The sequence below is a fragment of the Dendrobium catenatum genome, unplaced genomic scaffold, assembly GCF_001605985.2.
Source record: "Dendrobium catenatum unplaced genomic scaffold, ASM160598v2 original_scaffold_56042, whole genome shotgun sequence".
Lineage (NCBI taxonomy): Eukaryota > Viridiplantae > Streptophyta > Magnoliopsida > Asparagales > Orchidaceae > Dendrobium > Dendrobium catenatum.
The window spans coordinates 31,538-46,938 of NW_021374494.1; the positions used below are offsets into that span (position 1 = coordinate 31,538).

The window sequence follows — 15,401 nt, forward strand, 5'->3', positions numbered from 1 at the left end:
GAATGTTTTGTAAAGGTTAAGTTATCCCCATTTTTTTGCTAACAAAATTATAAATTAAATCATAATTTTCTAAAATTCTTATTTTTGAAAATAGAAATAGAAAAAATGCAACCTACCTTGAGTCAAATAACTTTCAGAACTAGACTAATAGCAGAAAATGACCTGAAGTGGCCCTAAATTGATTTTATGTCACTAAAATTCCTCCTCCTCTTTCTCTCTCTCTCTTTAGTCAGCTACTTTGATTTGGTGATGTGAGTGTAATAATAAAAAATAATATTCTTAATATAAAAATTTGTTCGGGTACCACAACTCCCAATTGTGTGTGCCACAGTGCTCCCTCCTGGAGCCCACAACTTTGACACCTCTAGGTTCAGCATGTGGGTTAACTTTTTTTAACGTAATTGGAAAAATATAAATATTTGAAATTTTGTATTTTAAATTCATTTATATGTATTTGGAAGTGTTTTAATGGTTGAAAAAGATGACATATGTTCTAAAATCAGTCCTAAAGGTTTAGAATGCATTTAGCGAAAATTGAAAAATGTCATTATTTGAGTGCCACAATATTAGGTGTATAAGCATCATGGTGTTGATATAATGACATGCACTAAATAGTGACATTTTAGCAATGTAGTCTCCGATTTTAGGGATTTTGAACTAGCACCACAACATTAGGTAATGGCTCAACAGTGTTAGGCCATTATCTGCATTTTTTTTTATATTTTACAATCTATTATTTCATTCATTTGGTTGTTGGAAGCTGATGTTGGTGAGAGAGAGAGAGAGAGAGAGAGAGAGAGAGAGAGAGAGAGAGAGAAGGGTTCTATAGAGAGAAACTCCATATGACATTATTCTCGTATCTCGACTTGGTAAGTTCTATAGTGAAATTCAACATTATTTCTTCTCATTTCTACTTTGGAATAGGCAACAATCGTAGAAAACTTCTGGTTCGCTAATATTTTGCTTTCACTAATTGAAAGGACTCACACTTAATGATAAAATTTGTCACTTCTTTTTTTTTTTCAATCCAAACCACCATAATATACCTTTCAAATCACTACACATTTATTACTCTTCGATGAATAATGTAGCTTGAATGATGAGATTTGTATAAAATAACTCATCTAATATCTCTGAAACTAGGAACCCATACTTTTATTCTTGTAGACAATAACACAAAAAGTTAGATACTCAAAATTTAGATTTCCTACCAGACTTGATCTAATCAATCATATTTCAAATATTCTATGTCTAACTTCTAGGTTTCTAAATCATTTGAATCATTCCTTAAAGAGATGGTTAAATAATCATCTGAGCTAGAATACAAGAATCCCGATCAATAGAAGGTATCACTTCTAATTATAGTTTCCATATATCCAGAATCAAATATTTATCAAAAGTGAGAAGCATGCTCGATATCCTAGAGAATTTTTTGCTTTAAGTATCAACTATAATGTTTGCCTTACCAAGTTGATATTGAATATTCAAATCATAATCATTAATTGACTCAAGGTATATTCTTTGCCTCATTTTTAGATCCTTCTAAGTAAATATATACTTTAGATTCTAATGATCAATGAAAATCTCACACCTTATTCCATACATATAGTCTCTAGATTTGTAATGCAAATATAATGATAGCAAGCTACAAATCGTAGGATGAATATATCCTCTCATGTAGATTCAACACTTGGAATAATAAGCTATAAATTTTCCTCACAACTTCAGAAAGTAACATAATCTTTTCAGTGAAGTATCAGTGAATACTTGAAATCCTTTCGTACTAGATGAAAGATTCGAACTGGATTATATATTAAATAGTTCTTTAGCTTCTGAAAACCTACCTCATAATTAGATGTATGGATAAAATCTATTGACTTGTGAGTCAATCTCGTACAAATATAAGAAAATCCTTTCACCATTTCCTATAGTAGCCAGCCATGCCTAAAAAGTTGTGTACCTCAGATATAGTAGTATGCCCTAGCCAATCAACAATGCCTTAAACTTTTTGAGGAATTATAGAAATACCTATGTTTCTAATCACATGTCTTATAAAAGAAATACTTTTCAGCTAGAACTCACACTTGGAAAACTTAGCATACATTTGATGCTACTTCAATATCTCCAAAAAAATCGTTTATGAGTCACATGTTCTTCTTCAGAAGTAGAATAAAACAAAATATTTTTTATTAAAATGGTTAGGAACTCATCCATATTCTCTCAGAATATTCTATTCATCAGATCTATGAAAATTACAGGCGTATTAGACACCCCAAAAGTATGACTAAAACTTATAGTATCTATATTAGGTACTGAAAGTAGACTACGCCATATCTACTTCTCCCACCTTCACCTAATAATATGCATATCTTATATCAATCTTAGAAAATATAGGTGATCCTGCAAGCCGATCGAATAAATAATCTATCATTAGTAGGTGTATTTATTCTTAATTGTGACTTTGTTCAATTTTCTATAGTTAATATATAAAATAACATCAAATTTATATATAGGCAATCAAATCAGACTAGAACTCAACTTCTTATAAGATATCTCTATGTCACATAAATATACCCTACTGCAACATAACATCCCCAATCAGCAAAGTAATAGACGAACACTACAGGAAAACAGCTCATTTCCTGCTGAATTTTTGGCAAAAGTAAATTCGGTCATAAATTCCGACAGATTTTTTGATGGATTTCTGACAGAATATTTCTGGCGAATTTCCATCGAATTTTTTATGGATTTTTTTATTGGATTTCCAGCAAATATATTTACGACGGAATTTTCGGCAAATTTATGATGGAAATTAAAAAATTATGTTACGTATTTATAACATATTGTTAAATTAAATATTTGTATATTTAAAAATAACATAATTATTTATATTAATAACTTAATTATAATAAAATAAATTAAAATTATAATTTAATTATTTAATGACCAAAAATAAAATTGTTTAAATTATAATTAATTTGTATAATTATTTATTTTGTTAAACTAAGTTAAATAATTTAATAACTTATTATCAAAATAAATTATTTAAATTAAATTAACAAATTTAATAATTCATTATTAAATTAAATTAGTTATTTTTATCTGTTAAAAATGTTTTTACTTCTAAAATAATAATTACTTCTAATATTAAAAATTTCAAATTTAAATACACAAAAGTATAAATTTTAGCAGATTTTTCTTAATGGCCAACTAGTAGGTGGTATGCATGCACGCACAGGAGGGCGGGGTTCAAACCCCATCGTAGGAACTAAGCTTGGGCATGCGGGTGGGCTAGCGTACGAGACACTGTGCTGGGGATTTTGGGGGGGCTGGAGTGCGCAACATTGGCTTGGTTGGGCCGGTCAGGCTGGGGGCAGCGATCAGCAGTCTGACAGGTTTTAGCGGGCTAGTTTAAAGACTTTGGATGGGCTGGGTACAGTGTCCTAGCTGGCTAGATTTTAATTTTTAACTTTTCAATTTCTATTTTAATTTTTTTATTATTCTAGTGAAAAAATAATCCGTCAAAAATATTTTTTCGACAAATTTTTTTCCATAAGTTCGCCGAAAACATTTACAACGAATTATTTTGCGTCAGAAGGGTTTTTCCGATGCCCGTCTAACCGGCAAAAAAATTTCCGCCGGAAATTATTTCCGACGGATTTTGGCCATTTTTTCGGCAGAAATGGGCATCGGGAATTGAAATTTTTCTTGTAGTGAAAGTGAAAGGTAGAAATATGGAAAATAAGTTCAATAAATCAAAGTAGTGCTTAAAAAAATTAGCGATTAGCTTTAGAATTAAAAAAAAAAAGTGATAGAGAAGATAAAAAGTGTATATTGTACCTATAATACCTACATCATTTAAACCTTGAATATTCTGCTCTTATTAGCCTAGCCATTGGCTCTCAGCCTCTTTATCTAACAGAAAAAAAAAACTAAAGATACCTTCCTCTCAAGTGGACACAACTTGCTATCAAATATCTTCTCCAGCCTCCTCAGTTAATCCTCTACTACTCTACGCTCAACAGAGCCCTCAAATCTCAGAGGCTTCAATCTCAAAAACAAATGTGAGTGCCCCTATATATTATCAGATCAACTAAAAAAATCATATTACATGCTTCAATCATCAGCTGAGCTATCAAACTGGTAACTTGAGAAACAACATTAGAACTAAACGCATGGATGATACTCTATGTGGATGCTACCTGATTGGGACTCTACCTGTCTGTTATATTTAGGTTTTGTGTAATAACCCAAATTTTGATTTTGTTATTTTTTATGGAGTCATTATAACTCCAAATCATAATCCATCTTCACCATGGTATTTTGATTGTAATATTTTACTTACACAAATTTTTCATAATTTTGGGGCATCACAATTGATATCAGAGCATAGTTGTTCGAAGAATTAATTGTTACTAGAGCTGTAGGATTTGATTGAGAGTTGGGTAGGATGGATAGTTTAATGTGTATTAGTTTGCATTCATAATTGAATGACACGTGTTAGATGAACTGCATGCATGACTGTATGATTTTTTATGAGTTTTGATTTGATTTGAATTTGATTATTTGGATTTGATTTATATTGATTTTATGCCCGAATCCTTAAGGGAAACGTCTGGGATGACATTTTTTTAAGGTGGGTAGGTTGTAATAACCCGGATTTTGATTTTGCTAATTTTTTCTAGAGTCACTATAACTCTAAATCGTAATCCGTCTTTACCATGGTATTTTGATCGTAATATTTTACTTACACGATTTTTTTTTATAATTATGAGACATCACATTTTGTAAATCCATAATCACACTAAACACAAGAATGAACATACATGCACATGAAAATAAACATAAATGAATGCCAAGACATACCCAAAACTATATCACTTAACTTAATTCATATAGCTCTATTTTATAATCTATTCTTTAAAAACTATTATCCTAATACCAAAAAGGGGCTATCACCCAACCTAATAAAACCTATAAACGGAGGATGTCCTATCATGTTGGCTTATAATAAGCTAAAAAAATGCCATTGTGGCATTGAATCTTCTGTTTTATAGTAATTCTTGATTCAACATAAGATACTGCGGAGCTCTGTGGTGGCCTGGAACGGTACCCACTAAAATGTATTTATATTTATATTTTTCCCACTCCCTCTGCTCTCACGCCTCACAGTGTTAGTTTGCTGTGGAACGGATAAAAAGGGGGTGGGGATGGGGAAGGAGGAGAGAGAAAAGGGACAAATATTATTTTTTGATGATTAAATTGCTTTGGCGCTTTTGTGATAATTTCTCAGATCTAGTTAGGTGTTTGTTATCCTATCTCTATTTTTAAAATTTTTGATTTATACCATCTAATTTATTCTAAATTGAATTTATTTTATTTTCCTTGGATTTAGTGAACTTCTATTGCATAACTTTTCATATATTATTGTACTGATTATTCCGAACATTTTAACTAGTTGATTGTGTGATTTCACCAGATAAATTAAAAGTTATTATATGATTTGTAAGAATAAAAATTTTAATATTTTAATATAAGTATACTATTAATATAAACATTATGAATGAATATATAAGCATGATTGATTAATGTTGGTTATTATTACTATAATAATAATAATAATAATATTATTATTATTATTATTATATTGTGATAATAATAATATGTGAAAATGTTAAAAGTTGGTGAAATACTGACGTTGACTGAAGACTGATTGGACTATACAGGATGGTGGGCCGACATGGTTTCTTTTATAATGTGATTTGGTGTTATCCTCCACTAATTCATGATATTTACTAATTTGGAGTTATAAAGAGTTATTACTGTACCGACAAGAGAGGAGTGACAACTTTATGTACTAAGATACCAGTTATTAATTACTGATTACTGGAAAACATCATGCAAGCTAGAAATCTTTACTTATTTAGTGTGGTTATTGGAATGTATGTTACTACACTATTATTACTATACTATTTTAATATTATATTGATTACCATTTACTGTTATTGCTATTATTTTACTATTAATGCCACCAATTTTATGGATACTAATACTATTATTAACATTACTGATACTGTTACTAATGTGATTAATGATGCTGATAATATTATCGATGATACCGATAATGTTACTATTACCATAATCAATCACTGTTTACTGATTTACTATTATTGAGCATGTGATACCGAGCAAGTGACATTGAACATGTGTTATAAGATAATTGAATCTCATGTGTATATTGATTTAATTATACTTCATTGCTATATATTCTGACATTTTTTATAGATGTTTCTATTTTATTGATTTCTATAATTTCCTTATTGCTACGACATATTATTTAGGGAAGATTGTTTACTACTTATTTGATTCAACCTCTGTACTAATTTATGGATCTACTAATCTAACAACCTACTAGTCACTGGTTTATTGATTATATTATTTATATATTACACTATTTTATTTGCTTCTATACAATACAAGTATTTACCATTTTATAGATTTTATAGCTACTATATGTGTTTACTATTTTTGCACAAATTTATGTTCATATTGACTTTTACTGTTATGAATTGATTAGTGATGTGCATAATACTTTTTTTATCGTGCTTTGAGTTCAATTATAGGATTTAGTGACATGCTGATTTTTTATCTCATTATATGTAATTTAAATGATTTCAAGTCAGAGAAGAGAATTGAGAGTGTGAGATTGAGCAGTTATAGGATTCTCTATATTTTTCTATTATTTTGTTTAGTTATTCTTTTGTAATCATGAGCAGATAGACTTTATATTATATATGATTATATAACACTTAATTATTGTATATAATTTTTGTAGCATGAATATAAAATGTATATATATGTTTTGATTAATATAATGATTTACGCTGTTAGTTTATATTATTGATAAAAAAATAGATAACTCTAGTGGTCATTATTGTTTTTTTTTAAGGTAAAAAAAGAATTATTCTAAATTTGATTTTGGGGCAAGACAATTATAATAGGGAATAAACTCCCACAAACATCATGAGCTCTTGGAGGCATCTATAGAAATCCATCATAATTATAATATTTTAACTCTCTCTAGAGTTAATAAGTCATACTCATGATGAACTACAATAGTTTGGTGGTGCTTCCTTTGTCCAGTAGGTTGAAGCTTCCTTTTTATAGCCATCAGAGTGTCAGTGTCTTATGAGGAGAATAATACTTAATATTGAGCGAGGATTAATGATAGTGATTTTTTATTATAGGGTGAGTCTACTGACTTGGATTGTGTATAGAGATACAGAGCCCCATACAGATATGATTACCAATACAAAATGTATAGAGGTATATAGGTATTAAGAGGAAATTGTGGTGGTCCCTTGATTCTGATAATTTTTTTTTTGGGATTTTTACATACATAGCACCTAAAACTATGAAAAATACATATTAAACACATAAACTATCATATTTACTTATATACCACTTAAAACTCCCATTTTCATCTATTCTCTTACGCTGTTTGAGCCCCATGTAAAAAGCCCTACCGCACGTCCTCTTCCCTTCAGTCGCGAGAGAGTGTATTGTCCGTCCAAACACTTCCCTTCTTCATAACGCATCATATTCCCTTCGTCTTCCCCTCGGTCGTGAGTCCAAACCCTTGCCTTCTCTGTTGCATTTGAAGGTTTCACACGAGTCACATCTTTCCTTGGCCTCACATCTTCTCGGTCGTGTTCGAAGATCAATCGGCAAGGTTTGTTGTTTGTGTTTTACATTTTATGCATGAAGGATGGTTCTAATTTTTTTTCACCATATGAATGTCTTTGTTGTTATTTATTCTTCTTCTTCTCCAATCAATCACACTTCACCTTCTCCACGACTCACCTATAGGAACCAAAAACCTATTGAAATTAGTCTACCTTACCTCTTCTCATCTTTATATATATATATATATATATATAGTAAATATAACAAGATAACAGTAGCAACAAAAGGTTGAAGTGGCTGCAAACAATAATAAGACAAATGCAGATGCCAACTTTTGGTTGAGAACAGAGCAGCTTCTTGCGTCTCTACTCTTATCAAAACCATCCGCATATGAGGGAATCCTTCAGAAAGTTGGAAACCTGTGAGGAATTTTGCAGCTCTTCAAGATCAGATAGGAGTAGTGTATATGTTTAACTTACTAATATTTGGTAACTGATTTATTAGTTTTAATGTTATGCATTACTGAAATTTGTCAAATTTTCATTCTGAAGGTGTATTTTAATAGCTTCTCAAGCCATGCAGCCATTCTACAATGAGTTCGAGCTTGTTTGTGGCTCCAATTAGAAACCTAAGTAATCGAATATATTATCATTGCAATTTGCAATGTACAATATATACGTTATACAAATTGCGTAGTTATGGAAGAAAATTCCACAGATGCTCTTGGAATAGATGAGAAGGAGATTGTCATTTTTTCAGTGGTGTGGTGAAGTAAATGATTCACATAATAGTGTACAAGTTTCTAAAACCAGCCCAACTCAAGTTGCTTTAGTTAGAACCGACCTTGTACAAATAAAAATCTTGTTGATTATTGTGGTTATTTTAATTTTGATTGTACTTGTCGTTGTGAAATCTCTGCCCACGAGCTATAATTGTAATTGTTAATTCACTTTTTCAATTGAATGACGCAGAATGTTCATTGCCAATTTTTCATTTGAATGAGAAGTCTCTCTTTTCTTGATATTAAAAGAACAATTGCTTGGTAATATTTTTTTCACAATAATGCTAGAGTTCTGAATTGTTGTTGAAGTGATAGACATTGATTTGATAAAAATCCCAAACAGGAGTGATAGCAGGCATGATCATGCTAGGCTGATCGTTCAAAGCTAGCATTCAAATGAATTACAAAAAATTTAATTGGATGTTTTTATCAGAAGTTTTGTTTGCACTTGATTTCAAACTTCAATTACAAATATTATTCTGAGAACTTTGGTTTGCCTCGGAGAATTGGTGTGCTGGGGAACTTTTCTTTGAAAATTCTGTAATCCAAATACACAAAGCTATCAGTCAAAACTAGCATTTAATGCAATTACTATGGGTAAAAGCCATCATTCAAAAAAGATTTTTATGTGAAACACAGCTATTCCAAAGACACACATAAATTAGTTTGGAAATATTGTTATCAAAACTTTATATTCCAAAGACTCACATCTATCAAAACAAAACTAAATTGAATCTAAACTACTGAACTATCAAAACTAAACTAATGCACCATATGTTATTAAACAACATATGTATGCCATAAGGTATGTTGTCGCGTTCAAATGAATGCAACACTGTGTATACATGATAGACCACTTAATTGCCAAAATCCACAACTACATTCCTTCCTCTTTATGTCCACCTCGTGTCTTTCATGAAGTCCCTCAACTTTAGCTCTGCTTGAAGTTGACTGGGGAATTATAAAATGCCTTTTTCCTTGTACTTATATCTCTTATGTAATCCTCTGCCATAGGTACTAGTTGAGCTCTCCAAGAGGCACAATTAATCTTTCTATAAGAGTGTTGTTCCATAAGCTTTCCTCTAATCATGTCAACCAAATCAACTACGAGCTTTCTTCTTGCTTCTTCAATCCATGCATAAAATGATTCAGACATGTTGTTCGTATTGTAGTGATTTTTAATGTGCTTTGAGAATATTGCCTTAGACTACTTGTATGACAACATATTCAAGTAAGAGTATACTTGTGGACTAATTTTAAAAATATCCTCAAGTTTCATGTACAAATCATATAGCTTGCAAGTCTTTGGGACTGTCCAAACCAGATTCTAAAATTTGTTGTCATCTTCACAGCGAAAGAGTTTTTTAATTTTCTTCCATAGGTGTCTTATGCACACTATATGCTCAACATTTGGGAAAATAAGCTTTATAGTTTCACCAAGGTCCTTCTCCATGTCGGATATGAAGGCTAATTGTTCATTTTCACAGCAAAAACTTTCCAACAAGTTTCTCAAGAATAACTCTCATGATTTCTTGGACTCCGATTCAGCAACATCATATGCTATTGTGTAGAGACCATTATTATCATCCAAATAATTTGTGGATAGTAGTACGCCAATATATTTTGATTTGAGATGGAAAGCATCAACTCCAATTAAATATCTACAACCGGCATTGAAACCATCAATGCACACATTGATTTCATGTGTGACTCAAGTAGTAGTAGCTTGATTGTTTCCGACTCTATTGACCCCAGGACATAAATGAGTTGATTCAATTTTTCTGATTTCGAAGGAGTGCCCATCATGACACAATGAAGCACGTACTCTCCATGGACAACCTCTGTATGCGCAAGTAATAGTTACTCTAAATTTGTCACTAGCCTGTATCTTTGTAACATAATTCTGTAAAATTGCATTATACTTAACTACTTTCATGAAAGTTTGGGAATCCTCAAATGTCAAACCAACACATAGATTATTTGCCTCATCAGTTTGAGGTATGAAGAACTCATCACATAGATCATCTACTACAATATCATTATTTTCTTCGATCTTTGAGCTAAACGGATGCATTTCAATTAATTGGTTGTCAATTTCAGTTTGAATGTTTTATGATTGAGACATATCTTTCTCATGATATTTCACTGCATCTGCCACCTAAAATATATTCCTTTCATAAGAACTGCCAAGCATGTCAAGTACATCTGAATCGCTTGAACCCAACTTGTAATCCTTAGGTGATATTGCATTCACATGATAGTGTAAGTCGAATGGTTGACCCCTTAGCCAATAACAATGTGATTCAACTCGTTCTTTAAGCAATAACAAACTGATTTCATCTCTTCGAAGCTTTAAGGTTTTCCGACTTCCACCCACATACTTCATTCGAGCTTGGCCCTGCACCTCACTCCAATACACCAAATTTGAGGACAATGCAACAAAAATGACTTGAATCCGTTTTTGTGTGTGCATATAATTAATGAGTTAGGCAAAGTGAAAAAAAAAAAGAATCAAAATGAGTTAGCCAAAGTGAACAAAAATCATACATTCCTCTCAGCTCTTAAACTTTAAAATCAGTTGCGGATTTTTACAACAACTCAAGTTAATTCGTATAACATGATATTCAACTACTCAATAATTCATATAGCATGATATAACAACTCAAAAATTACAGTTTCTTGTCAATTTAGAAAACTATAAAATTCAATTTTGATTTTTACAACAACTCAAGATATTTTTTATAGCTTGAACAACAACTCAAGATAACTCATATAGCATGATATTCAAATCAATTTTGAGTCAGAATAACGATAAGGTAACACTATCTGCTTGAGCGAAGAAGAGGCCACGATTATCATCAGAGAAGTTTTCACGCGTGAACAAGAACCTAGGGCACACGAATGGCTGGTTAGAAGAAATAGTTTCACGAGAAGGAGAATCTTTCACGCTGGAAGAAGGTAACACTACCTGCTCGAGCAAAGAAGAGGCCACAGTCGTCATCGTCCGAGAAGCTTTCGCGCGTGAACAGGTCGGGGAGTGGTTTTGACGAAAACGTTCGGAATGGTATTTCAAATGTTAGAAATGAATTTTAAGTGGTATATAAGTAAATATGGTAGTTTAGGTATTTAATATGTATTTTTCAAATTTTAGGTGTTATGTATGTAAAAATCCTTATTTTTTGGGACACTCATACCTTCCTTTAAAAAAAAAAAAAAATCTTCTTTATAAAATAGATCTGAATTTTTTTATGAAGATGATGACCTATCTTCGTCCTGACATAACTTTAAACGAATAAAACCAGGGCTTCTTCTAACAGCCCATGGCGTCAAGAAGGTCTTCTCGATCTCACTATAAGATCTTATCATCCTCTTTCTCAAAACCCCGAATAAACGAAAATCTTAACCCTAACCAAGTTCTCCTTAACGTCGAGCCATCCGTCCCTGATCCACTCCCCACGGTTTCCATCGCACCACCAGCCCCTCCCTCTGTCCTTGTCCGGTTCCTCCAATCTCATTTAGCACGCTCGTTCACAGCCGCTGATCTACTCCACTTCCTCCGCCGCCGCCTCCATCACCACCCTTTCTTTGCACCCTACGATCTCCACGTTTTCTTCTGGGCCGCCTCCTCCTCGGACTCCTTCCGCCATGACCATTCCACCTACGAGTACATGGCTCGGTCCCTCGCCGCCTCCTGCCGCCTCGACTATCTCCGCTTCCTCCTTGGCTTCCTTATCACTCATCCCTGTCCTTGCTCCACCTCCACTTCCGCCGGCGGGAGTATCTTCTCCTGCCCTCGTCTCCCTCACATCTACCGCGCCTCCATTGCCGCCTTTACCCGTGCTGGCCGCTTTGACGATGCTTCCCAGACCCTCGCAGATGCCCGCCGATCCATTGATGGGCGCCTCGATCCTGCCCTCTACAACCTGATCATCCATGCCTTTGCCCGCCGCGGTGATCACCGCCTCGCCGTCGAATGGTACAAGGCAATGATCAAGGATCGCGTGAAGCCTGATACCCATACCTTCAACATCCTAATTGATAGTGCCTGCCGGAATTCCGAGTTCAATTCCGCCGTAACCTGGTTTCGAGAGATGAAATTGAAAAACTTGGAGCCGAATGCAGTCAGTTTCAATACTTTGATCGCGGGATTCCTTAGGCAGAAGAGATTCAACGAAGGTATTGGTTCTGCATTGGAGATGCTAGACCTTGGCTTCAAACTGACGGCTTCCACCTGCGAAATTCTGATTCATGGGCTTTGCAGGGATGGAAGAAATCAGGAAGCATTTGAGCTTTTGATGAATTTCATGGCTAAGGGAGTGGTGCCAGACGAGTTTGATTGCTTGGTATTGATTGAGATGCTCTGTGCGGAAGGGAAAGCAGAGAAGGGATTGGAAATTCTTAGCTTGTTCTGGGAAAAGGGGAAGTTCGTCGGAGTGGTAACCTGCACTACTCTAATTGAAGGTTTGAGGAATTCAGGAAAACTGGATGAAGCTTATGGAGTGATGCAGAAAATGGTGGAGAAGGGAATGCTGCCTGATAGAATAACATTTAACTGTCTTATAGATGATCTTTGCAGCTTTGGAAGGACGATGGACGCTAATAAATTTAGAATTTTTGCTACAAGATATGGTTTTGATCCTAATGGTGCGACTTTCTCGATACTAGTACAAGGATTTGCAGGGGAAGGGAAGAAGAAGGAAGGGGAGAGGGTGGTGGATGAGATGTTGGATGCAGGGTTCATACCAAATATAGCCGTTTATAACCGGTTGATGGAGGATTTGCAGTTTAGTAAATGAATGAATTGTGATATGGGCTGGGAATGTTTCAAGTAAATTCTCAAAAGATGAAGAAGATTATAAGGTTATAGATGACATTCGTTTATATTCACTCCCCAAAACAAAATTCAAGCTTTTGAAACAAGAAAGAGGAATCCAAATGTACAACATTATAGCCCAAAGAGGTATTTAAAAGCTTTTAGGAACGTTATTAAAAGCGTATTTTAGAAGCGATAAACTATTCGTGTGAAATGGGTTGCTAGTCAAGCACAAGGCACAACAAAGTAGCCATGCCATTCCACTTTGGCACATCATGTAATAGATTTATGTACTCAGCTATGGCTCAATGAAATCTTTGTACATATTTCATTGCTTGGTTCAACATTTACCACAACAATCAAACACAAATATGCGTTTCTCCTTGCTATTTCTCATAGTCGTTGAGTTGTGGCTAATTGATTGTCTATTATCTCTTTTTGTGTTAGTTGCTTCTGGTTGTTCTTCTATTCTTGCTATCTCACTCAAAAGTTCACTCACAAGTCACAAATTTATTCTTGATAATGCTTCTCGATGCATCATCTTCATACTCTCTTGCTTCAAGTTATTTCACCTCTTAATTTCTAATTGGTCACTCAATAAGTATTCTTTTATCACTTAATTATTTATAGGGGGATTTGTGAATGGTTGGAAATTATTATTATTGAATATATGATTATATTTGTGAAAGCTTATTTTCTTGTATAGGTTAAGTTATAATTGATTAAATAATTATTATATATACATAATATATGTATATATGGCATATAAGTCATGAACATATAGTTAGTAAAAGCATCACTTTATTTTGCACATAGGAAAATCAAATGGGTAAAAAATCAAGCATTATCAAATTTGGATAAGGTTATTATAAATGAAAATTTCTCCATCATTTGATTCTTATGTCAATCCTCAAACTAAATATCTCTTAGATGAGGGACTAGCATAGGGAACTATTTCCAAAGCTTCATTTCCATCAAATATCTAGTTAATTTAAGGTTTGTTTGGGGTAGTTTTCTGATTGTTTTGCTTTTATAGGTTTTGTCATACTTTCATTTAGCCATTATTTTATTATTATTTTTCATCTATATTTGCTCGTGTGTAGTAGCTGTAATTGTTTGATTTTTTTTTTTAAATTATAATACCCATATTAACTTTAAAAACAATTATTTTTCTACAACAATTCTATAGCCACCTTTACAAAAAAGCTACATCTACCCCAAAGAGATATTGTGCTTCAATTAGGGGAGCAATTGTCACGACCCGACCCGACCGGGACGGATCCCGCCCGCACCGGGCCGCGACCAGCCAAACGAACAGACCAGGATCTGGTTTTGGAATTTGCTTTGGAACTGATTCTTCCAAATATTTCAACTCAAAAACAGACACACAGAGCTACTATGAAACATCAAATGCAGCAGAATAAATCATCTATATTTTTTCTTTTCCTCAAAACAATCATCTACAAATACAGTACATGGCTGACAGAAAGAACAAAGAAGAAAAGCCATGACTGTACAAAAATCAAAAAGTACAAAATACCTATAACTGATCAGACTCAGAACTCTAATCCAAGACCTCATTCCCTTTGCCAGAACCTGAAATCACGCAGAAAACAAGGGTAAGCTCAACAGCTCAGCAAAGCGACAAACTTCCAATCAAAACTTCCAGAATCCAAAACCAATCACTTCAAACCAAATCCGTACAGAAACCAGAACAGAATCAGACATATATCAAAATCGTGCAGATCAAAACGAAACAGATCAAATCAGAACAGATACGGACATATATCAAATCTATCAAATCAAAACAGATCTAAACGGAACAGATCAAACAGAACTGTATGGAAACAGAAGTCATATCAAATTAGATATCAGATAGTATTGTAATTAATAGCTAAATTCCCTGACACTGACAGAATCTCTACGGATTCTGGCCCCTTATGCCTCCCTTTGTGCTCACGGCACCAGAACAGATGTGCTTATAGCACCAGAATAGATGTGCTTATAGCACCAACAGAACAGATATCAGATTTCAGATTGAGCTCATTTCAGATTTCCCAGACACTAACTGAATCTCTAGGATACAGGCCCCATATAACTCCCTTTATATAGCATATACAG

General features: G+C 33.5%; 1 protein-coding gene across 1 annotated transcript; it reads left to right on the plus strand.

The window, feature by feature from the left end:
* Window positions 1–11,787: 11,787 nt before the first annotated feature.
* Window positions 11,788–13,263, plus strand: LOC110107711 (pentatricopeptide repeat-containing protein At2g36240-like). Its single transcript, XM_020838056.1, has one exon. It carries the CDS (start codon window positions 11,788–11,790, stop codon window positions 13,261–13,263), a length of 1,476 nt encoding a protein of 491 aa, XP_020693715.1.
* The last annotated feature ends 2,138 nt before the right edge of the window (window positions 13,264–15,401 follow it).